Source organism: Passer domesticus, chromosome 1 (genome assembly GCF_036417665.1).
Source record: "Passer domesticus isolate bPasDom1 chromosome 1, bPasDom1.hap1, whole genome shotgun sequence".
Lineage (NCBI taxonomy): Eukaryota > Metazoa > Chordata > Aves > Passeriformes > Passeridae > Passer > Passer domesticus.
Genome location: NC_087474.1, coordinates 8219161 through 8243762, shown reverse-complemented (window position 1 = coordinate 8243762; position 24602 = coordinate 8219161). Strand labels below are relative to the sequence as shown.

General features: G+C 38.6%; 1 protein-coding gene across 2 annotated transcripts in view; it reads left to right on the top strand.

Moving 5' to 3' along the window:
• PTPRN2 (protein tyrosine phosphatase receptor type N2) overlaps positions 1-24602 on the top strand; it is a 630571-nt gene that overhangs the window by 561031 nt on the left and 44938 nt on the right. For both annotated transcript variants that reach the window (XM_064385950.1, XM_064386029.1), the window contains 3 exons: positions 7179-7326; positions 14930-15003; positions 23145-23222. In XM_064385950.1, coding sequence (XP_064242020.1) covers positions 7179-7326; positions 14930-15003; positions 23145-23222 — 300 coding nt within the window. The remainder of the gene's footprint in view (positions 1-7178; positions 7327-14929; positions 15004-23144; positions 23223-24602) is intronic.

The following is a 24602-nucleotide window of genomic DNA, read 5'->3' as shown; positions in this document are numbered from 1 at the left end:
TGTCCTGAGAAATATGAGAACTATTAGATCAAAACATCATGGTAGTAATATGGCTGCAAATGGAGGAGGAAAAATAATTTCTCAGTGTCTTTTGCAAAGCGAAAATACAAATTCCCAAGTTTTTATTTCCCATATTTTTTCATTTGTGGTTACTGTAAGCAGGAGATCTGGGATGGCACAGGACAAGTTACAAAAGAGAAAGGAGCCTTCAGCCTGAAATGACTGACTAATCAGGTGATGAAATCCTGGTTCCAGTAAAGTAGGGATGCACAACACTCCCTATTTGATTGAGAGCATGTGAGACTTTATAGCCAGATGGTAATTTACTGAGATTTCGTCCAGATACAAGTTCTGTGAGATACTGACAATGAGCTGCCACAACAGAATTTTTCATTTTATATGTCTGTATAAGCCAAATATAACTACCCCTATAAAGTCACACTTCTTTGCAGTTAATATTGAGAACTTGATATTTAAGAACTTGATATTTAAGATTAAAGCTGGTATTCCTAACATTTATGGATTGATGCTTCAGAGATGGAGCTGGTCTTGGTACCAGTTACAGTACTCTGCATTACTGGGGGTTGGTTGGGTTAGAGCACCAGAAACAACTGTGGGATTTCCATGGAACAACTAACTATTGGCAAAAATTATTTTCTTAACATGCTAGTTGATGGAAAGACTGAAATTGGTTGGGATAGTGCATCCTCTATTTATTTAAGGTTTGCTTTACTAGGAAGAAAAGTAGGAAAGCATGTGCATGGTTTGGCTCTGCTCCCATGTTTCAGCACCACTGGAAGTTTCTTCATGGAAACATGTGGTGAGCTCCCAGCCTTTGGTCTGTGCAAGGACACCGGGGCAGCTCAGGGAGAAAGACTGATCTTCTGCAAGCAAGACCCCAAAGTAACTTCAGTGTTACTGTGAAACTGCTGGGAAGTGAGAAATGCTTCAAAAGTGTAGAAAAAACGTTGTGGTGCTCTGCAGGATCTGAGTATGGCTCAGAGTTGTGATTGTGACTCTGATCTCAGGGGGATTTATTTGATCAGCTCTGGACAAGTTTGTGTGCACCAAAATAGAAGAATAAACTAATAATTTTGTAAAGGAAAAGTGGGGAGCAGGAACAGAGAAGAGAAATTAACTTTTCTTGTTGTTATTCCCTGAGTCTAGGCTCCAGTCCTAGAAAATAATGGAGCACATATTAAAAAAGGAGTTGCTGATTATCTAGACAGAGATTTTTCAAGGGCATAAAAGGAAAATAAATGTAAGGGTGTCATTTAAGAGGATGGGGAAGGCTGGAGTCTTTCCTTTGTGTCTTTGCTAATCTCCTTCACCCTTTCCATTGGATAGCTGAACAATGAGTAAGAATATGCATAATTTTCTAAAGAGCACATCTTCCCTGGACAAACTTGATTGCTTTTTATTTAAGTAAAACTACAAAACCCAGTAGATGAAGTGAAAACAAAGGATGTTATACATACAAATTTTAATAAAGTCGTGACACTGTCTCATGAATAGTTAATTGAAAAATTAATGCCAGTGTTTTAGAGGACAATTATGTGGATTTAAATGAGACAAAAGGTTGATATACAAAAAGTAATGATCGAAAGCTATGTCTAGGAGTGTCTGGCAGAGTACAGGAATTGCTCTTAGATCCAGTTATATTTAACTTTTTAAATAATGATGTGGAAATGAGTGGAAGTGACAATGACTTTCATCACAGTCTAAAGTTCTGCACAAATGTGATGACAGAGGAGTAATTCAAAAGTTTGAAAGTGTTAAACCTGAAAACACATACAACAAAGAAATTATCTTTGAAGAAAAGAGTCACAAGAAGACGTATCTATAATTTGCATAGATCCATTAATTCATGATCTGTGAAGACACTGGAATATATACAAGCAGAAATTGTGGAGAACAGGAATATTCTGAGCAAACAGACTAAAGTTGAAATACATGGCTTGGTGAAAATGAGCAGCAAATTAAGTTTGAAAGAGAAAAGCAACATTGTTGACATCCCTATAAAAAAAATCTCAAATGAGATCTTGTGTTCCTTATTGAAAATATCTGTGTATTTCCAGGTATACAATGTATAGTTCTGAACAGTCAGAGTCCCAAGAAGTAGTAATGAACTGTGCTTTAGGCTTCTGCTTTAGATACAGAGCAGCCAAATGTTAGAAAGATTCTAGTGAAGTACAACAAATGACATTATTTGAAGACCTGGAAGCAAGTAATCACATAGGCTGCTTCTGTCTCTGAATTCTATAGCACTGTGAGTAATATGAGTGGGAACAGAGAAATTTACTGTGAAGCCACTAATGATAAGGTATTAAGCCAGAAAATGGAAGGACAAAACCATATGAGGTGTTGAAAGCAAATTTGATTTATGCAGGAAAGTATTCCTCTTACATGTAGTCAATGCAATGTGTACTAAAGAACACAAAGTTCAAACTGAGTAGCAAGAATTCTGGGGCATCCTGGGCCAGAACGATACAACCCATGAGTTAGTGAGGAACAAAGGCAAAAAACCACATTATTTAAATTAACTGACAAGAATACAAAACAAATGTTTTCAAGTATAGTCCTTCTCTGCACAATTTGCTATATAATAGCTAAGACAAATTATTCTAGAATTTCCTCTCCTCCTTCTGAGGAACCCTGGGGAGCATAACACCACTGCCTGGCCCTCTGCATCTCTGGGAAAAGCAGCAGCAGTTTGAAAGCAGTGATTCCCACACTGCTGGGTGAACAGTGTGGGTTTGAACAGTCACCATTCACAAGGATTAAGATAATTTCACATCCACATCTTCAGCTGACATTTGAAATTCGATTAGACATGTCAAGATCTGTCAATTTGAGAGCTGCACATATTTTCACTGAAAGATGCATCCTCAGTCATGAAAAGGGTTTCTACTCAAGTACCATATTGGAAGTATGTTGTCAAAAATAATTGTGGCAACTGAACATTAGCTAATAAAATAGGCATTTTTAAAACAAATGTCTTGACAGATGCAAGCCATACTCTCTCTGAAAAAAGTGTTGTGTCTCTCCACCCAAGTAACAAGTGATGGAGAAGAGGAAATGGCCTCAGGTTGTGCCAGGGAAGGTTTTGATTAGATATATTAGGGAAAATTTCTTCACTGAAAGGGCTGTCAAGCACTGGAACAGGCTGCCCAGGGCAGTGGTGGGACCACCACTACCCTTGGAGGTATTTAAAAGTCTTATAGATGTGGTACTGAGGAACATGGCTTAGTGGTGGACTTGGCAGTTGATGATCTGAGAGACTTTTTCAACCTAAATGATTCTGTGATTCTATGATTTAAAGATTGACCAGTTAATTAGAATTTAATAGTTATATTTTTAACCTTATTTAGTCATAGAGCATGTGTTAGACACCCTTCTTGATAAAGGAGTAAAGAAAAAAAATAAAGAAAACCAAAGATAAAAGAGTAAAGAAAAAATAGAGAAAACCAAAGTAGTTTGACACCCTGTTGGAACATCAGCTGAGCACACAGGAAGCTCTAACAAAGCCATGTTCCACCAAAGCCAAACCAGGCCACTGTGCTCTGTCTTTGTGCCTGTGCTCAGCCACATAAAATCTGTCTTAATATGTGCCACTGGCAGTGTCTCTTCAGCCCATTCATTGTCCCTGGGACAGCTTTTCATCCTCTTGCTGAGAGCTCCCCTTTTGCCTTACAACAGGCAGGTCTCAAACAGTAATAATGGATTTTATAATACATCCACTCTGTCCTCATTACATCAGCACATCCTCCCTATCCCCACAGCATGTTTGGTAGCAAGAGTATCTCCTCTGTCTAAACAAGAGAAAGTAGGGACTGGGCTACCAATTGTCCTCACAGGTCAGGCCCAGTGGAAGGAAAATTAAGGTTAATGGAATGTAAGGGGCATCAGAAGACCTGTGCAAGCAGATGGTGTTTGTTTAAATAATAGCATATGCATGGGATTACAGGATTTGCCTTGTTGTGCCCATATTGGTGCGGCTAGACCTCTGCTTTTTTCAGCAGGCTTGAGGAGCATTGCAATAACAGTGGTGACAACCTCTATTTGTTTTACCTGCTGCTCTGGGACAAGGACAATCATGTGCGTGTTTGACACGTTGGTAATGAATTTCTTTTGCACCAGGCAAACACTGCAGAATGTCTCATCAAAACATCCTAATTAAGGAGTGGATTTGAGTAGACATACAATCTCTAAAATATCAGAAGTTCCACTCAATTTAATGTACATCCAGCAGCTCCCAAGAGAGTGTTTCAAAATCACTAAGCTTCTGTTTAGCAAAGTGGGGATGAGCGTAGGGGCTCTGAAGGACTGTAAATGAAAGATTACTTAACTCTGAGGGAATTGTCTGGCTCCTGAATGTTTTAAAGCAAACTTCTTTCTCAGTAGCTGTTAAAAATATGTGAAAAGCAAATGTCCATATTGGGCAGAGCCTTCCATGGGTCCATTTAAATAGTCAAACACCTGTTCAAGGTCTGTCAGGAAGTGCTCTGTGAATCTCATCCATGTGATGCAGGAATTCAAACTACACAAAAAATGGTTGGTTAAAGTAAAGATTTCAGTGTGTTTTCGTTTGAAAATTCATGTATCTTTACTCTCAAGATTACCTGAAAAATGAAGGTAAAAGTAATAACTTTTAAAGAACATTGAGTTATTTGAAAGTTCATGTGCAATAAAAGCAGTCAATTTACCTTAACTGTAAACTTTACCTTAACTGTGACAGATTTGATGATTTAAAAAGGAAATTAAATTTCTTTTTAAAATACAATCCTTGAAGTCATCAGAGAGACGAGCTGGAGTCAACAGAAAGCTCCTTACTACATTCAGTCCTGCCTTAGGAATCAAATGTTCATGGCCCTTTTCCTACAGCTTTGTGGACCTACTGGGATTTTGGAGAGATTCAGTGTTGGCAGATCTGTATATCTGCATAAAATGTCCCTGAAGTCTGTGGGACATTGGTGATGGGCATGTCAAAATGAATCAGATTATAAAACTGTGGTTTAAAATGGGAAGATGCTATGGGCTGGTCCTTGACTGCCTGATCTCTGCTGCATGCTAAACAGCTGCTCTGAAACCAGCAGTCTTGGCTCTGTGGCATTGTAAGATTTTGCTATTTCTTCCTTTTGCCTCATAAAAATTCTTATATACCAGCAAGTCTGTGCTCTGGAGGGATTATCCTCTTTTTTTTTTTTCCCCTATGATTTCAGTATACATATCCAGGCACAGATTTGCTAGGAGAAAAGAACAGGATCTTTATTCTCCCTCCTTTCCCCGGTAGCAACAGCCTTTTGACAAGGGAAAAACAAACTATTAGAGGATGGTTTCCTCCTGTTAACTTGCAAGTTAATGCTGGGAACGTGTTACCAGACCCACACCCTGACACACACCAGTGCCAGGCTGCTCTCCCACCTCCACATCTGTCAGGTCACAGCTCTGTCCACTGCAATGCTTCTTCCTTCATTATAGAAAAGAAGCAATCATACAATAGGTGTTTTGATTGTATCTAGGCCACCACTATTTTTTATCTCCTTTAGAAACCTTTCTTCTAATGCAATGTCTTTCTGTGTCCTTAAAGGCATCCCTTCTGAAGCGTCGCTTCTTGAATTGGTTTTTCAGTACCAGGTTTGATTTACAAACCTTGTGTAAAGACAGCGCCCAATAAACCTTGCACCAAACAAAGCTGTGTGTCAGGGGCTCTTTGTCATCAAAAAACTGTTCAAGCTGCAACAGGGAGCTGTATCCTGCCCCTGCCCTGCCAGCCAGGTGGGAAGCACAGTGGCACAACAGATTTGCAGAGCTCCTGTTTGGCAGAGGAGAAGCTGCAAGCTTTTTACACCTTCTGTTAAAGCTGTAGAGAGGGCACAAGAGCCTTTCTTCCTTAAAGCACATTTAGGAAGAACAATTCAGCATCAGAAAGATTATCTATGGAAAGGGTTTTCTAAGCAATTAAAGTGCTTTCTATACTTTACAGTGAATCCTTTCTGAGAGCTTTTTCTAGACGAGTTTTGCTACAGACTGGGCTGTATTAGTGAAGATTCCAGCAATAACCACTGTGACTGATGTTTGGGCCAGAAGCTCTACTATTGATCCCAGCCCTGAGCCTGTCTTCTGAACAGTCTGTCCTTTTTAAATCTGTTTAGGAATATTAATTTCAACCTAACTAGTACAGGCAATATGGAGTTTGCTTCACAAATATGAACAGGGTGTGATGTGAGATGGTTCTCTTGCTTGTTGTAGAAGCTCTGCAAGATAATGAGCCTGTATAAGCAGGTGATCACTTTCTTAATTTTCATGTTAAGGGGAAGGGAAGATTTCTGGGTTTCCCCACTCTTCCTCCTTTCTGCTCTTCTCCCCTCACATACTTGGATTATCTTCTGATCCATGGGGTGAAAGAAAAGGGTTTAGGTTTACTTTTCTCAAATCTTTCGAGCAGAATTCCTATCCAGTGTTGGAACTCTAGCCTTGGGAGATCTGCAAAATCTTAAGACCAGCACCAAGATACTTTGAGGCCCATAATTCCTGCCACAGACAGTTTTCTTTGGTGATGCTTTTCCCAATGCAGTTAACTGAATGCAATGTACAATCTTTAACAACATATATTAATATTAATATTAATTAACAACACCTCCTCAGTTCAAGGCCCTCTGTGCCTGTTCATCTGCAAGATGAGTTTCTGATGACCCAGTGCTTGAGCTACAGCAGTTCAGCCTGTCAATTTTTAAATTATTTTCAATATTTCTATCACTGATGTGACATGCATTTGCGCTTGAACTTTAGTTGTAAAATCCTTTGTTTTGTCAGAAGTTGTTGTTTGTAGTAATTTTTGTCAATGGAACTTTGTTTCTTTTCCATTGCCTGATGAAAGAGACATTTGGGCTTGTATTTTCTAGGTACTGAAGAAAAAATAATTTTCTCCTAAAGCTCAGTGACTGGGTGTTTCATACATTTCCTCTCTGTTAACACTGGTACATTTTATCATTCTCATTTTTTATAGCACAAATAAGCTTGAAGTCAACTCTCTATTAAGTAAATAAATGAACCTTAAAACTGAGCCTCTTTTTTTCCCCAAAGGCTCAGGATTCCCATGCTTTGAGAAACATCCTTTAAGCTTAGCTTTCAGCCTAGCCAAGCCATTGCTGAATGCAGTACTCTTTTCATTCCAGTCCTACATGGAAGATCACCTGAAGAACAAGAACCGTCTGGAGAAGGAGTGGGAAGCTCTGTGTGCTTACCAGGCTGAGCCCAACGACAGCAGCGTGGCGCAGCAGGAGGAGAATGTCCAGAAGAACCGCTCCCGGGCTGTGGTGCCATGTATGTACACTTCCCTTTGCCTCATGGCATTTTGGTTCTTGATACATTCCCCAATATTCTTTTTGCACAGTGGTGTGAAAGCTGCAGAAGGCAGTTAAACAATGTGGAGTGGTTTCTGTATGTACTGGAAAGCTGTGGCTATAACTATGGGCTGGGTGCATGTCCTGTTGTCTTATCAGACCCTGTTTGTCTCCTTGTAAATTGTATATATGTTACAAAAATGCACAACTGTGCCACATAACACTGCTGCTGGAGCTCTGCTGTCTCACCAAATTCCATAGCCAGAGTGATTGTCAGTGCTGGAATATACTGTCTGTACAAGAGTGGCATCTGTAGCTATTCAGTAGAAGTTCCTTCTTCTTCTGACCGAGACAAGTTGGTCTCTTGTCCATCCAGCAGTAATACCAGCAGTCTATAGGCAGAGCCAGATAATCTGCTTATCAGGTACTCAGCTGTACTGAAGGAGTGCCTTTAGGCTTCAGTGGATAAGTTTGAAACTGGCTTCTCTCAGCAAGGCTTCTCTAAACACACAAAAATAAAAATAATGAAAAAAAAAGGAACCAATTTTTGTATTCCTAGAATCTGCTCTTTCCTGTAAGCAGCCGCCTTTTGAGCTTGAAATAAAAGTAGCATATTTTTGCTATGCAAACATGTATATATATATATCTCATAGATTACATTGGTAATGTATGGACACATATTTCATTAAGCAACCAATGAAACAAAAATGAAACTGAGAATATATGCACAGTCCACAGCAACCAAAACGCTCTCAATCAGCATGCCCACAATCCAGCTGGATACCTTGGCAAACATATATAGCTGATTTAATTTTTAAAGTACCCTGAAAACATTAATTTTCCCTAAGAGAGTCTTGAGTAAGTAGTATTCCTCCTTTAGAAATGGGGAAATGACAGGTAACACGTTAAGTAAATGTCATAGCCAGATTTAGAGTAAAGATTCTTTGGAAGGACATGGTAATTTAACTGAGCCTATCAGTCCCTGTATATTTGCTTCAGCAGGCTTTGTCTCTTTTTGTTTAGGTAGTGGCTCTTTCTGCAATACTTTTCTACTCAGGAGAGGATTACAGAAACTTAGCAGTATTAATTCTCCTGAGTAAATATGGTGCCTTAGACTTTTGGGGCAACAGCAGAGGTTTGCTGACTTCCATGTGTTCTGAGATCAGGCTTGTTGAAAAGTTCTAAAGAAATCACCATGAAAGTTAAAGTAGTGCAAGCCTTCTGTGCCCTTTTACATCCTGAAAAAAAACAGCACTTAACTGACATGATAGGCAGTGAAAATTTTCCATGAAAATATGTATTGATCCAAGTTAATCTTCCTGCTTGAAGTGTTCCATCAATATGGACTTGCAGTCAGACCGTCTTATTTCAAGTTCCTGCTCATAAATTAAGCTAGACTGGTTTTGGTTGCTGCCACAGAGAGAGCTTGGGAGCTACAGATGTTGCCAGAAATTGGTGCTGGTTATTTGACTCATGTAGAAACTGTGTCTTCATGATTCAATAAGCTATAAGATAGAAAACTTCAGACTAGACTTTTCTACCTCTGAATCCAGAAGTATCATGGCTGTGACAGTGCTAAAGAGCAGGGATTTTTAACTTGGGTGTCACAGAATCATTTGGGTTAGGAAAGACATCTGAGATCATCACGTTCAGTTGTTAACCCAGCACTGCCAGGTCACCACCAAACCACATCTCCGAACAGCACATGTACATGTCTTTTAAATACACTCAGGGACAGTGACAGGTAATCTGTCTCTTTTCATCATATTGTACCTCGTGGATGTGTCAGCCAGCACTGACCAGCCTTTGTTTCTCTGCCTTTGCTTCTTCCAAGGCATGTTCTTATGCCATTGAAGGTGATTTGGTGAAGGTATTTGGACATGGATGGGGTGACTGTAATTTATCTGAAGTTTTAACTATAAGTGTTTTAGTACATTTTAAAGGGTAAAATGATACATTTACTTTGTTTCTTCAGTGTGGAAACTTCTATTACAAATATTAGTGCACTGGGAATTTTCCTTTTTGACTGAATTGCACAAAATTACCTGCCTTCATTTTCTGAGGTTGCTGTGCACTGATAAACAGCTGTCATGTTATATATGTTTAAACTACTTACTACTTTGTTGGTGGGTGTAAAGTATGGCATAGAGTTTAAACAATATTAAATTTTGATATGGTGATGGTTATTTTAGAATCTAAGATTAGACTGTGATAAGAGGGCCCAGTTTGCCCACTTTTTTTAAACTGTGTTAGGCATTAAAACTATAAAAAAACCCATAGATTTGCTTCATAATGTATGAAGAAGCAAACCTGATATGTTTTTGATATTCTACAGAGCTGTTATTTTACATTCAGTGTATTCTCACAGAGTAATGCCTTGTTAGTGTTTCGTTACCCTTTTCATATTCATAATCACCTTGAAAAGGTAGAAAAAGATTGCCAATTCACATAGATTTCCTCTTAGAAAGGCTTCAAAGAAGCTTTAACATGTTGTATTTGCTTTGTGTTTTTCTTTCTAAACTAGTCCTGAAGTAATACAATATTATTTTTACTGGTTATATAACTGATCTAATTATTATCACAAGTTTTTCATTGCTTACTCTTGTACCTAACTTTTCTATTTTCTATACTAACAGCTTTTAAAATACTTGAGAGCAGAACACCTTGACACTGCACTTAACTTAATTACTAGTTTAAAAAATACTAACAATTCAAGTTACCTGGACCTTCTAGATTATCAAAATTATCCTTTTAGCAAATCAAGAAGCAGATTGCTATAATTTAGGGCACGCAATGTTTATATTTAGTGCTATAATTTAGTGATGCCTATTTTGTTTATGAATACATGAGCAGCTCAAAAAAAGCTTTCCAATTTTTTTCTCTTTTGCATCTCTGAAAAATGAAGCCATCTCAACAGAGTCAATACTGTATGTTTTTATTTATGCACACCATTAATATATACAGACATTTTAAACATTTGGCAAACAACTTTTTGCAGTGAACATCTATTAAAAACTGTCCACGCCAGCCATGTCCATGGGTCGTGGTGTATATTTAAGCAAACTGCTTATCTCTGGGCTTTGCCTTTCCTCTAAAGGAGAGCAAAGCATTTAGGGGCAGAACAGGCACCCAGATCTGAGTCTTGTTTGCCTTAAGGGCACAGCCTGGGGTTGTGCACCAGCAAACCCACTGACCAAATGAAGCTTCCTCCCAACATACAGCAGCCTACAAATGTACATGCACTCTGCAATGATTGACTTTTTATTGCCTAACTAACCCAATAAAACAAAGCTGAGCAATTCCGCAGCCTGGGAATGAAGGATGTACAGGAGAGATGGAGATGGGAACTCCTGAGCAGAGGGTTATGTGCATTATCCATGTTATGAATGCATGTGCAAATAGTGCTCTGAAATGAAGGAACTCCAGCAGTTCTGAGCAAAGTTCCATTTTTTGCAGATCATCTATAGGCAAAACAATGATAATCAGGAGATCATGATTCTTCATAGTCTTCAAGCTGCACCACTTTCATTTCTCATAGTTCTTCACTTTCTTAATTCAGTGGAGTCCTGTGTAGTGCTTTGTATAAAAAAAATCTCATCAGTCTAAATCTAGCTGGAAGAAAATTGTGATCCAGACAGGATGTGCCAGGTTGATTGCTGTAAGATTTGCCTTATTCTGTGATGCCTGGATTCAGCCAACCCAAATTTGCTCATATTCCTTGTTTTCAACCTTCTGTTTGGTGGTTCTGTTCCTTCAGAAGTATCTGATTAAAAGGAAACAAAAGACAGAGGGAAAATATGAGTCTTACAAGGTTTCAATCTCCATCTAACAACAAAAATAATCTTCATTAAGTTGCAGGGCCACTGTGAGAGAAGTAAAAGATTGAGATTACTTACTACTGTAGTATTGGTCAATAATAATTATTACTAATTAATTATAATTATTCAGATAATAATTCAGATAGTAATGACATTTTATGTTCAACTAAGTCATTTAAACACAGGAATCCAGTGTTGTTTGAGATGCCTAAAGTACTTAAGGTACCCTGGCAGAACTAGTAGGTATAACAACAGTTCTGTGGGAGACTTGTGACCCTCCTGCCTGCTAGCCCAAGTGTCTTTAGGACTCTCAAATCAGTAGAAACCTACACTGAGGCGTTGAAACCAAGTTTCTGGGCATGAGTTTGTGAGACTGTAGATCAGGATGCCTGAATTTAAGTGTCTCCATGTGAGCCAGGTGTCAGAGCCCCTGATAGAGGCAGTGAGGAGCCAGACCCTGCAGTGACATCAGGAAAGCTGTGCAGTGGCCTGTGCAGTGGCCAGAGTTGGTATTTGGTTTATAGTGAAATGAATAGCTTTAGGGTGCCACTGTGTATCCTGTGTGAGCTCCAGATGCTGGCCTAAAAGGGTAAAAGTATTGGGGTCTTGTGTCCTCTCTCTTTCCCTTGTCCAATGTCTCATCTACCCTACAGTTTCTCAGTCCATTTCCATGTTTAGCCACCTAAATCAAGCTCCATTTACCACTTCACATGAAGATATCTATGTGTAGACACCAAAACATAGCTTTTTCAGTCTGAAAACTGAGATTTATTTACTGCAAACTCATGTGCGTTTGCTTATATCATGTCCTTGATGCTCTATCCTCTATATTTTATATTTTACATGTATATAAAATCCAACATTGTGCTGTGTTTCTCTGGAGCTGCAGGTTAATATTAACCTTCTTATTTAGGAAGCCTCTCTCTCTGCCACATGTATCCATCTATACATTTTGCTTTCCTTTCAGCTGTGGCTTGGCTGGAGCAATAGCAAATGCAAAGCAGCTCAGCATTCGGCAGCAGCTATTGTAAATACTTAAAATGATGACGAGTTGTAGCTTAGCCAGATTGCAGTAGCTAGTAACAGCATTTGTCTTTTCTCTCACTTCCTTATTACCACCTCTCTCCTATTTCTTCATTCATCTTTGTTTCTCATTATTTAGATTGAGCTTGTGTATCTTCCTTTTCTGACATACCTTCCTTACTCATGTTTCCTGCTTTTCCTGCTTCTCACATATTCAATATGCAGTTTGCAAAAAAAAAAGAAATGCTGTACATTCGGCATTTTCCCCATAGTTGCTCATTGTTAACATAACAATCTGGTGTCCATGGTATTCTTTTGGGTTTTTTTTTTCTTTTCTTTTTCCCCTGCCTGTTTCAGAAGAGCTATTATGCTAGTTCCTAGAAGCTTTGAGGTGATAACAGGCATAGACAAGCACAATCTGTTCATTGTCAATATGAATGTTTGATGCTGCAACTGCAGCACACATGGGTGCAAACTCTCGATATATGCAGAAAAACATGTACAACCTTTTTTGTACACTTCCCTTTTCTATGAGCAAATACAAAGTCCCAGCACCTTTTCACTACCAAACCTAACATGTCTTGCCCTCTGATAAACCCTCCAAGACTGCAAGATAATGACATGGCACACTAAATCAGAGGATAAAACACTAAATCTGGATATAACACTATGTTTTGAAAGAAATAGATCCATGAATTACTGATCTCACACCTGACTCTTATTGGAGAGTCACCCTGACATCTGTTTGCTAAGTACTGATGAATCACTGTCTGCTCTCTCTCCTTCATCCCTCTGAAAACATTTCACACGTTTCCTTTGGTGATTAGTTCAAACACTTTTGCTATTCAATGAACAAGGCTTATCATGAGTGCTTGCTTAGCTTAAGGTATGTGAGACCACATTTACTGCATGTAACCTGTGCGCCTCCTGCAAAGCCAGAAGCTTCAGAGCTGCAATTCTTCGATCACTCTGTGACATTGCTCATTACAAAACCTCCTATAAAAAATACTGGGTAGCCCAACATCTCAGATGTCAAAAGTTCTTATTTATGTTTTGGATTTTTTTTGTGCAGTGGTGCCAAAGTGGGGTGGAAAAGAATAATGCTCATGAGCATGTTCCCTTTCTTGTCTTCTTCGTCCTCAAACCTTAGCAGGGAAAGGAATTTTATGTGAATAGTAAAGAATATCTCTTCAGTTACTTGACATGACTTGTTCATCACTAATCCTATTCCAGGAGAAGACGTTGTTGGGTGAGCTTGAGTGACTATAAACAACACTCTTACAAACATCCTTTTGTCTTGCTCATCTGCTGAACTGCCATGGCATTGCTGTTGAATAAACCTAAGCAGAGCCCAAACTCTCTGTCTCTACCTTCCTGTAATGTCCTTAGAATGTTTGATAATTCATTTATTATTCCTCATGATTAAAATAATGATTGGCACTTAACAGCCAACTTGGAATCCTGGTGTTGAGTGGTGTCTCAGGCCACTAGACAATGTCCTCTTTGTCTATTTGAAAAATCAGTGGAAAGATCCTCGATCCCCTCAAAACATGACTGTCTGTGTTCAGCTGTATAGGGGTACAGAAAGGGCAGCTCCACAACCTCTTTCTACCACATACTGTGCAGGGTAGGTTTCTTGAGAAGTATAAATTGTGCTGGTTATATTTCAGGTACAAGTTGTTTGAGATTCATATGTAGACTTAGACATCTCTAAAATTATCTGAATGTGGTCTGGGCTTTCTTTCTTTAGTCAGTGGAAAGAAATGGCATTTCTTGAACACAATTTGGCCTGTTTGTGACAGCTAAATCAGGATGAAATGATTCATCATATAGAAACATTTCTCATAACAGAAAGTGAGTCTGGATGATTGGAAGCGATGCAGATATCTGCGTTGTCTCTGCCTGAGTACAGACAAATAAAACCCATCCATTATACATGTTCTGATGTAGAAATATTTTTTTAAAGGGACTAGAATTTTGGGTGTACCAGCTTTAAATACAATTGAGCTAGCACCAGTAAAATTACAGGTTAAAAAGTGATGAAATAATTGTGATGAGGGGCAAACAACAGGAGTGAGTCTCCTATGTCCAGAACTGCTGTTTTCTTTACTCGTGTCTGAAGTATAAGATGTCTGTGTGTGCTCCAGTTGTACTTTAAGTGAAATTGTTGGCATTTTCTCTCTCCCATGATCATCTCCAGGTCATATTGTCTCCCCACGTCACTAGTGGAGCACCACACAGCACTGGTCTTTGGCCAGGACAGATTAATTTACTGTCCAGCTCTCAGCTGTTCCTCCATGTCCCTACTGTTCCTATTTTAGAGAAGCCAGGTGGACAAAGTCCCATCAGCTTCCCTCTTCCATGACCCTGCAAGCACAGGAATGTTTGCTATAATGCTGGGGGGGTTTAGTGATTTTAGTGATTTGCCTAGTTTAAATCTTAAACTTCCTGAACAGAAGAGATTCTCTTTTTTCCTATGAGAGGTGTAGCACATCACAGTGCATCTCATGAAGACAGGCTTTGTGATACTGAGCCTCTGGAATATCCCATAGTTTCATTCTTGAGTCAGGCTGTGGTGCTGTGGCTGTATCAACCCTACACCTATGTTGGGAGTCAGAAGGAAATATCCTTTCTGATATTTTCCTGTCTTGGAAAGCACATTAATCTGACTTTGAATTGTCTAACGTAAAATGGGTAGAATACTAGTATAGAAACTTTCTTCTCTTGTTTTTTCCTTTGCAGATGACCATTCCAGGATATGTCTGAAAGGTGAAAGTAGCCATGACAATTCAGACTACATCAACGCCAGTCCCATTGTAAGTATGGTAACCTATGAGAAGTATTCCAAATAATTGATCCTTGCCATTCCTTGTTGTCAAAATAGGGTCACCTCACTGCTAATCTCAGGTTGTGGGCACCTCACAACGCTGGTGCTTCAGCCTGTCCTTTCAAATTGAAGAGAAATATATAAGCATGCAATACCCTTGAATTTATTTACTAAAAAAAGGTCACTAGATAACCCTCGTTCTACCTTAAACAGTAATACTGTTTTTCTGTACTTGATATTAGATATTATTAACTTACAGGCTATAAAATTCAGTGCTTTACTTTATTGGAGCTTTTCCTTCCCCAAGAGGTAAAAATAGCTTGTTCTTTTTTGCATTGTCCTGCTAACTAGAGTAGGAGGAATGCTTTTTGTAGGCATGGAGAGCTGAGCTCCCCGGACTTCTGAGCTTCTTCTGCATTAGGAAGTGACATTTCCTCTTACCTTTCTTATTCTGTTGACCTAGTGATGCACAGTCTGGTGGTTCTGTAGCTCTCCTGGTTCTTCTCTGAGCTTGCTGTTTTGAAAGCAAGAACAGGATCCCCCAGCCCCTGTGCATTCATTCCAACTGCAAATTAGGTCAGTCAAATTTTTGTGTCCAGATACTCCAGTGTTGCCTGGCTGCCATTTCCCATGACTGTGTGAGCTGAATGGGAATCCTTTTCTTGTCCATGAAAGGTGATAGGGAGGAAAGGTCTCTGTTTGCAAACACTAAACAGGTTCAGTAATGCCGGTGGCATTGCCCTGTCATAGCATCCCAATGGAAGTGTCAGGATACCCAAGTGAAGGGGGGGAAAGGCACTGTGTCCTTGACCTTGTGGGACTGCTGGTATGGTAGTCACTTTTTCTCAGTTTTATTCGCATTAATTAGCCACCAAAAAGTTATTATAGGGAAACTGTGAGAAAGAACTTAGGATGGAGAATAAGATCTCACTGCAGTGGGCTGTATTTGCCATTACTGGCTCATTTTCCTGGGGAGTATCACTCCCCCACTTAAATGACTTTGTGTGGGCAAGGCAGCTGACAATTTGCAACAGCATGAAATTACAGGCTGCTTCCTTCCAATGTTGTTGACAATATTTTTTTTTTCTTTAAAAATCCCCAGCAGCTACATAAAAAGTGTTCCCTGGTCTTTGTTTCAGCAGAGTTCAAAGCTTCATTTCCTTCAACACATAAAAGTGCTTTATTCAAAGAATTAAAAAACACACAGAAGCCAAAAAACACCTTTGGGATGTTTTTGTCTTTGGCTTAGGGTAGAGGGGAAACTAAAGTACCTGCATGTTGAGGGATTGCCAGTTTCCATTTCAGAGGACAAGGGTAGATAGGCACAGATTAGAGCTTTTAGACTGCTTTTAGGTATGTCTCTGACTAGACCAAGCTCTGTCTGGCAGCAGGATCAGGGGATCAGAGTAGGTCGTGTTCCAAGGAATATCCATCCTGCTTGTAAAATCATACACAGAGGTCCAGCTCCAGGGCTTCAGCGCTCTGACTGTGTCTTCAGGACCCAGCTGGTGAGTTATGTTTGGTCAAGGCTTCATCTGATAGTAGAAACTGAGAGGTTTTGTGGGAAGGATGGGAGTGGGAGGTGATAACTGGAAGTGAGATATTGTATTCTTGTAGGAGCTTGGTTGTAACTCACATGGCAACAACGTGGTATCAAAGTGGAATTACAGCATCTGTAGACAGTGCTAAGGCGAGTTCAGTGTTGACAACAGTACAACTGCTGGGTTTTTACTGAAAAGCTGGGTTTCTGCAAACTGCCCAAAAGTCTGTGTACACACAGCTTAACTAGTTTTAGAACGCAGTTTTGGCTGGAGAAGGGGGTAAATTCTTGCATGTGAGTATGTATCTGTTGCAATTGTAGTTTTGGATTATAGTGTAACTGTTTCTTTAATTACACTGAAGAGTAAAGTGTTAGATTAAGTAGTGTTGTAAGTGAAGAAACAGGACTGGGAAATGCCACTGACAAAACTGGGAAGAGATTTGCTTTATCAGGATTCCCAAATCTCATGCAAGCGCAGGGTCCCTGCTCCCACAGCTTTAGCTCTTGTGCTTTTACAAAGTGTTGTAATCTTGCCTTTCCATCCAGCTCTTAATAAAGGTCCTTCTGCAGGGTTAGAACATATTTATTTTTTTGTTTTCCCAGACTCAAGAGTTCTGTTCAACACAACAAGTCACATTGATGAACCAAAAATTCTTATGGCTGTCTTTGCATCTCTTACAGAAATACTTCTATGCCCAGAAATAAGTGGGTTCACAAGTGTTTCATTAGATTGGGATTAGTGCCCAGCAACTTGCATAGCCAAGAAAAACTGCCAAGAAAAACATTCAAGTTCCTCTTCTTCCTGGTAGGATAGAGACCCTGTGATAGAGACTGTGGGGAGAGAGTGCCATAGCTGACATTTGTGTAGACCTGCTATTCCAAGGAAAGAGATGCTCCAGTTAGTTACATGAGTTTGCTCCACTAAGCCAGCAGTCATTTTGCTGCTTTGAAAGCAATAGATCAAAATGTGTTTCCTGAAGGTGATGCAGTGGGGAGCTGATAGGAGGAAATCCCTACTTTGCAAGCCCATGGTCTGGAAGGATTCCCTGCAAACTGCTGAATTTTGAGCCAAATTAAATATCTTCAGATTAGTGTAAACATATTTGTTAATCTGGTGTAGTTTTTATATAATGAGGTTGAATACAGAAGGGGGCAGAGATATTCAGTCTCTATTCTCCCCAGTTCAAATGCCTACTGCAATACTGAATTGGGCACTCGATTCTGCAATATTTACTGTGTTTATACAGCTAGTAAAGCATAAGTTGGATATTTGTGCTATTTCTACTGCTGTTTACTTGAGATCTTTTCTGGTAGCAGGCACACACTGTCCATGAAAACACACAGTGGATGTGGAGTATCAGTACAACTGCTTTCACTCACTCTTGCAAAAATCCTACCATTTCTTTCCTTCAGACTGTTTCAACTTAAATAACCTCAGTAATTATCCTGTCAATACAGGGATGCTCCTGGTGCATTTGCTCCTTGCAGAGCCTGGGTGAGGAGTGAGCACTGTTGTGAAATGGGCATTGATAGCACAGGATCAGTACGGGATGAACTGACGGGAAGAGGCTTTTTTCCTCCCTGTGTGCAGGAAGAGTGTAAAATAAAGTAATTCTATTTGAGCTTCAGAGAGGGAAGCTGCCAGACCCATACATGTTGCTGGGTATCTCCAGCTTCTGGGTCACTGGTCCAGTCTCCAGCTGGGGCTCATTCAACCTTCACTGAAGTCTAAATGAGTGCAGCAGCACACCGTAAAAAAAATCCCCGTGCTAGACAATGAGCTGGCCACCTGCCCACATGTTTCTTCCTTTTTAAAAAATGCTGCCCTGCCTCAATACCTCAATACTTCACAGTAGGATGTGAAAACTGGGGTTATATTGGTGGCCTCAGTGCAGCTGAGAATGGGTGAAGAGAATCAGGAAAGATTTAGTCCAAGTTCTTCCCATATGTCTTTTATTTCACTGTAGCATGAGGCCAGGCAAAATGAGTCCTTAGGATAAATTTGCAGGGTAAAAGTGAGGTAGAAATCTGTTTTCCTCCTCTCTGAAATAACATAAAGTACTATGATAATAACTCTGGTATCGGCAGCTGAATGAAAGGCTTGCAATTACAGCACAAGGAGACCCTGACTGTGCAGAATAAAACTGTGATAATTACTTCTGTCATATTTGTACTTAGTCCTCATTAAATTTCAGGAAAATCATCCAGTAGTAAATAATGTGCAATCTTTGCTTTTAAATCAGAGGTCATGAAAGTAAATGGGAAATTCTGTTTTTCCTCATAGGGTGTCTGAGAGAGAAAAAATCCCATCAACTACATTTAAAAACTCAGTTTGCTTATTATTGAAGACACCAGACTGAGGAATGTCATTAGCATGACAGTTTGTTCAAATACAGCATACAAATTTCATCAGCAAGAATAGACTCTGAAATTCATAATGGCATAGGCAACCAGATTTTCTTCTTTCATTCCATTAGGGGCTTAAAAGGAAGGATTTAAAAAATTGTTTTAAATTTTAATTCAAACATGAAGATGAGGACTAGTCTACCTTTTTAATTTTAATGGTGAGATGAATGATTACAAAGTTCATCTGCATTTGCTGGATATGCTTTCTTTTGCAAAAACAAACACACTTCTGCTTTAAAGACTGTCTACTTCATGTAATAAATATATGCATGGAAGTAGATTTTCTTGGTGTTGTAAACACATTAGGTATGGAAACCACACAGAAGCTTGAATCCATACAAATTTTTAAGGTGTTAATCAGATTTCAACTTCCTTTCCGTTATATTTCGTCTACACTGGATTTCATTCTGATCTCATGATTCAGGAATATTTCAGATGGACTCAGAGGCTTTAAATGAAGGTAAATATGGTGTCACTGAGACCACATCTCACCCAGCATCCTTCTCTGTGAAAAGTAAAGATCTGACAAGCTGAAAGGGAAGGTAAAGGGAAGGAATTCATCAGTATTATCATTTACATTAAATTTCAGAATGGTCATTGATACCTATTGACACTTCTACTTCAGTTTGCAGTTTTACAAGACAGCTTAACAAGAATCTACATGTACCACTTTCAAGGATTTCCTTCCACAATGTATTGATTTTTCTGTATTTCATCAGCATTATCGGTGAAATCATGCAGCAGCACAATCTCTATCAAAAACTCAACAAAATTCAGCATTCTTCAGGCAATTCTTGCAAAGTCTTAGAATAAGGCAGCTGGATAATAAAACTCTTGAGGGAAGAACCAGCTTTTATTCTGCAGTAATGCAAAAGTGGAATCCTGGTCTGATATTAACAAGATGCAACCAGTTGTGATAATGTTCTCCATATATTTTCCTACTTTATGGTACTGTAAGTTAGCTTAAACTACAAAGACCTGTAGGAAAACACAAGTTGTGCCACTAAAGTTTTCTCTAGATTTTATTTTCCAAGAAGAAATCTCAGTGCTCCTCATTTTTCTTTTCATTTGCTTTTGATACTGGTAATGATGGAAATCAGCACAATCAATTGCATGGCCAGTTATAGTAATCCTTGACCCCTAAAGTAAAATCATGGAAAAATAGATTGAAACATTATCACCAGACTTGCCTTTGCTGTACTGCAGCAGACAATGAGAATTCCACCACAGTAGAACAGTTGTAATAATTGTAGGTTTTTCTTTACAACAATGGCTGTTCGATCTCATTCTGATGTAAGTCTTGTGAACTTGGTGCTTTGATGGGAAAATAGAGGGAAAAATCATGTTCTTTTTGAACAACTACTATTAAGGTGATTTCTGAAGGTTGTTCTGATGTAAAATGTTAGCAAACAATCAATTTTTGTTTTAATACTTGATTGTATGGAGTCTGGAGTTCTCCATTCTTCTCTGGTGAATACATTTTCTATTTTATTTTCATGAAGTGAGAAATCTGAGGGATCCTTGAAAGAAGATAATGACTACTGACATTAAAAAAAAGCCTTTTACTTGATCCTTGATTAGTTAGTTTAAAACCCATTACTGACTTTATTTCTTTATTCAAACTTCTGTTAACTTTGATAGATTAAGATGCCCTTGGTGTTCTTGCTGACCTTGAGAGAATAAAAAAGAACAAAGCAAAAACATTCAAGAACTGTCCCTTGCCATCACCTACTCATATTAAATTGAATGTGACCAGACTAGGGATTTTTCACACTTTTCTTGAAATACATGGTCTTTTAAACAGTGCATGTAATACAAAATTGATGAAACAAGGAATTTCATTTAATTAGTTTAAACTTTGCTCTTATTTTTGTTCAGTTAAAGATCATTTAATAGTGTGATAGCATTTTCTGCCATTTTCTATTTGCTTCAAGCAAGAAGAGTTTCTGCTCATAATTGTTTTTTGTGCAACACAATGTGCTTGGAATGTAATAATTGTAATTGTCTTTTGAATTATTGTTAAACTGCTGATATACTTCACCACTCTGTGCTTATTGTAATGTTTGCCACGTTCCAACAGCACCTTTGTGACAGAGGTTGATTAATGCTGAAATTCCAAGATTGGCCTATTCCTGATTTATCAGCTGAATTTTGAGATGTATTTCCTCCATGACAGCACTATTTGCATCATTCTTGATTTCTTCTGCCTTTGTTTTCTGGCATGTCTACATTAAAAAATAGTAATAATAATTTAGGAGGAATTCAAAGTGAACCATATTTTTTCTAAAGTTTGGTGTATTTACTGTTGGTTACATTTCTGAGCCAAACTCTAACCTGTAGAGAAGTGACATCATTTTTGAGTGGATGCAGCCCACAACAATTTCCACTGGGAGCAGCACATCCTCCTTGGTGTAGCTCAATTTTTCCAAGTTAAGATTTTTAGTTCCAGCATAGGAAATCATTTCACCACAAATTTAAATCTTCTAGATCTTTAGGATTCAAAACAAAACAACAGCAAATCCTTTAAACCGTAATGGAGAATAAAAAAACCTCTGCTTTTAAGCTTGACTTTGCTCAGTCATATTTGCTGTTGTTTTCAGCAGTGTTTGGTTCAGTGTCTCAATTCCTACTAAACAAAACAAAGCAAAACAAAACAAAAAAGTTGCCCCTTTTGAAATTTTTCCTAAGGGCTTTTTTGTTAATACTGATTTCTGAAGAAAGCTAGATTTCCTTGGTCTCAAAATACCCACAGTAATAAATGTCCTGCTATCAGACTTGCTTTTGTCAAAAGGCAAAGAAAGCAAGGTTGAAATTTCTTGTGAGCAATTGCTTGTTGGGAAGATTTATTTGCTGATAAGAGAAGCATCCCAATGAAACTTGGAATAAAATGATGCTATTATAGACATCCTGGTCAAGTTTTTTTCTAACTATGGGTGGTGAATCAGAAGTAAGCTTTTAGTCTAAATGGATTCAGTGACTTTTACCTGTGCTGTGTTGTCATGGAGAATTTGAATATTAAGTCCAGCTTAATTATACATCAGAAAATTAGAAGCATAAAAGTGTTCCCTTCCTTTTTGCAACATTCATCATATTGTTGTTCTGTTAGAATAACTTACATCTGTTCTTTTATGGTTCTTCCCTCTTTTATGTTGCACATAATTATGAGGTGCCTTTTTTACGCTGACATGTACCATCACTGAAGATTTTGATAGGCTATGAATAAATTCAGGAGATGCCTGTTAATGCAAATGTGACTCACATTCATTCTTATTCAGATCTTTACTTATAGGATAGAACTGTGTATGGAGACAAATTCTGCCTTCAGCTACATGGGTATAAGTTAACTCTCACCGACTTCAGTGTCACTGAGTCACACCCACACATCTCAGAGCTGAAATGGGTCTCTTTTCTTTATGTTCAAAGTTTTGTCCTTCCCAGTTCAGGGTTAGAATGAGTTTGTTTGTTTTTTAATCCTATCAGCAGATCTTCTTTTTCAGCAGAATGGATCCTAAGATTTAGAACCAGGAAAACCACCCATCAGTTTGAAAACATTCATTGTAACACACTAATCCTATTTACTACTGATGGCTTTGTTTCTTAGATTCTTTATTTTTTCTGCTCAGTGAATTTTCTGCTCCTTGAATTAAACGTAATAATTAAGGTCCTTAAGCAGAACTTCCTCCATTGAGGCCAAATCCATGCATTTAGATAAATCAGCTAACCAGAAAAAGCCAGAAACTGAATTTGTTCTCCATTTTTGCTGGTTTTTAGGTACATGTGCCCTTGACTGGCATGGTGGAAATGGAGAACATATTTACATGTGTGGAGCATTCTTAACATTCAGCGTAGAAAAATGTTTCAAAAGGCTTCTAGGTTGCTATGAAACCATGAGTACTGATCTCAAATAAATGCCTTTGTCAGCCACCATAAATGATCTTTCCCTGCATATTGAGGACATGGGACATTGCTCATCACGTGTGTCTGGTGTCATCAGTCTTTTGGGGGAGAACTTCTCCTCTGAGCTTACAAATAGAAATAAAACACTTTTCTTGCTAATAAAGGGTGAAGGGACAGGACAGTCCTTTAGGAAGTCCCTTGTTCTGCCCTTGCATACTTTCTGTCTCTAACACTGCAAGGGATTTCCTTTAAATAAATCCAGTCTCTGTTCTTCTTCCTTATTCCAGATGGACCATGACCCCCGAAACCCTGCCTATATTGCCACCCAGGGACCCCTCCCTGCTACTGTTGCTGACTTCTGGCAGGTAAGTTAAACATCTTTTTGAAAACTGAATTTATGTCACAAGTTTTCCTGTGCCTCTTGAAATGTAATTTGTGTAAAAGTATGTTGTGCTTGAGTCACTCTAGGTGGAATAACCTTAATTCAGATGCCTTTTTAAAATGTAGTACATGGATATTCAAGCCATTTATGTGTAATACAAGCCCTGCTAAGGAACAGTTTATCTGAAAATTATACTGAGAACCTCTGGGCAAAGTATTCATATTTTAGTGCCTGGTCTCTGTAACTAAATTACTGCCAAGGATTCAGTGATTTTCAGAGGACCTGAAGAGTGTAGCCAGAATTCATTGTCATTCTCCAGATCAGAAAGGACCCAACACCCAGTGCCATGAATTTTCCATTGAAATCTATTCCATACATGTCCCAGTTCTCCAATATGCTTAAATTCTTATGCATTTCCCCTGCCACAGGCAGTTAGGACCCAGCTGCATAAATTTAAGTAGAGGCAGAATTCTTTGCAGGATTGGGGCTAAATGGAATAGTTATTGATGCACAATCAGGAGCTTAACTTTGCATGCAGGTGTTTTAGTGCTGGTGCAGCTCTCAGGTTTGGACCAGCACGCATTGCCAGGGTGGATGTGTGTGATGGTGTGATGGATAGGAGTGTTAGATATTCCTTTGAAAGTAGAGAACTGTGTTTGAAAGTTTACAGAAGCTGCCTGGGGAGGAGGCCAACTGGGGCCTGTTATCAACATGAACATATGCTTTTATTTTTTGTTTTTCATTATGAATTTAGAAGTTTTTGTTCTGAAGAGACTGTCTGTGTGACAGTTTCAGAAGTGTCATTGTATTTTAGGAGCTTGCATCTGTTGAAATCATCTCTTCATCTGTATCACTTGACCTATCCTTAGAAAGTAATAACTGATCCCTATTGAAGACTCTTTTCATGTCACGATTTTTCTGATGAGTAATCAGGACATTTTCAAAAAAGTTGTTGTATTTTGGGTGCGTGGATATTGAAGTGTTTAGTCCAAGATATTTTGGGACTGTTTTCTAGAAGGGCAGAGCAAATGCTTTCTCCTTGAAGTCAGGTGAACTTTTAGTCTGGCTTAAATTTTCAAGTAGCTTGTGATTTTTGTCTTCTGTTTGGTAATTATCTAGAATTGAGAAGACTGATCTTTTTTGCTTGGCACATGGGTTCATTCTAACAGGCATGATATTTGAAAATGTATTTGTTAAATTATACATGAAAAATCAAATAATATGTTAGCTATTCTTTAATGACATTTTATGATTTCTATGGCCCAGGTTTTTAATTGTTAATTTATCATATTTGTACATCTACATTGTGTGTTCTCTGACCTGTAAATGCCCATTTACATGTTGAAGAATATATGTTCTCGTT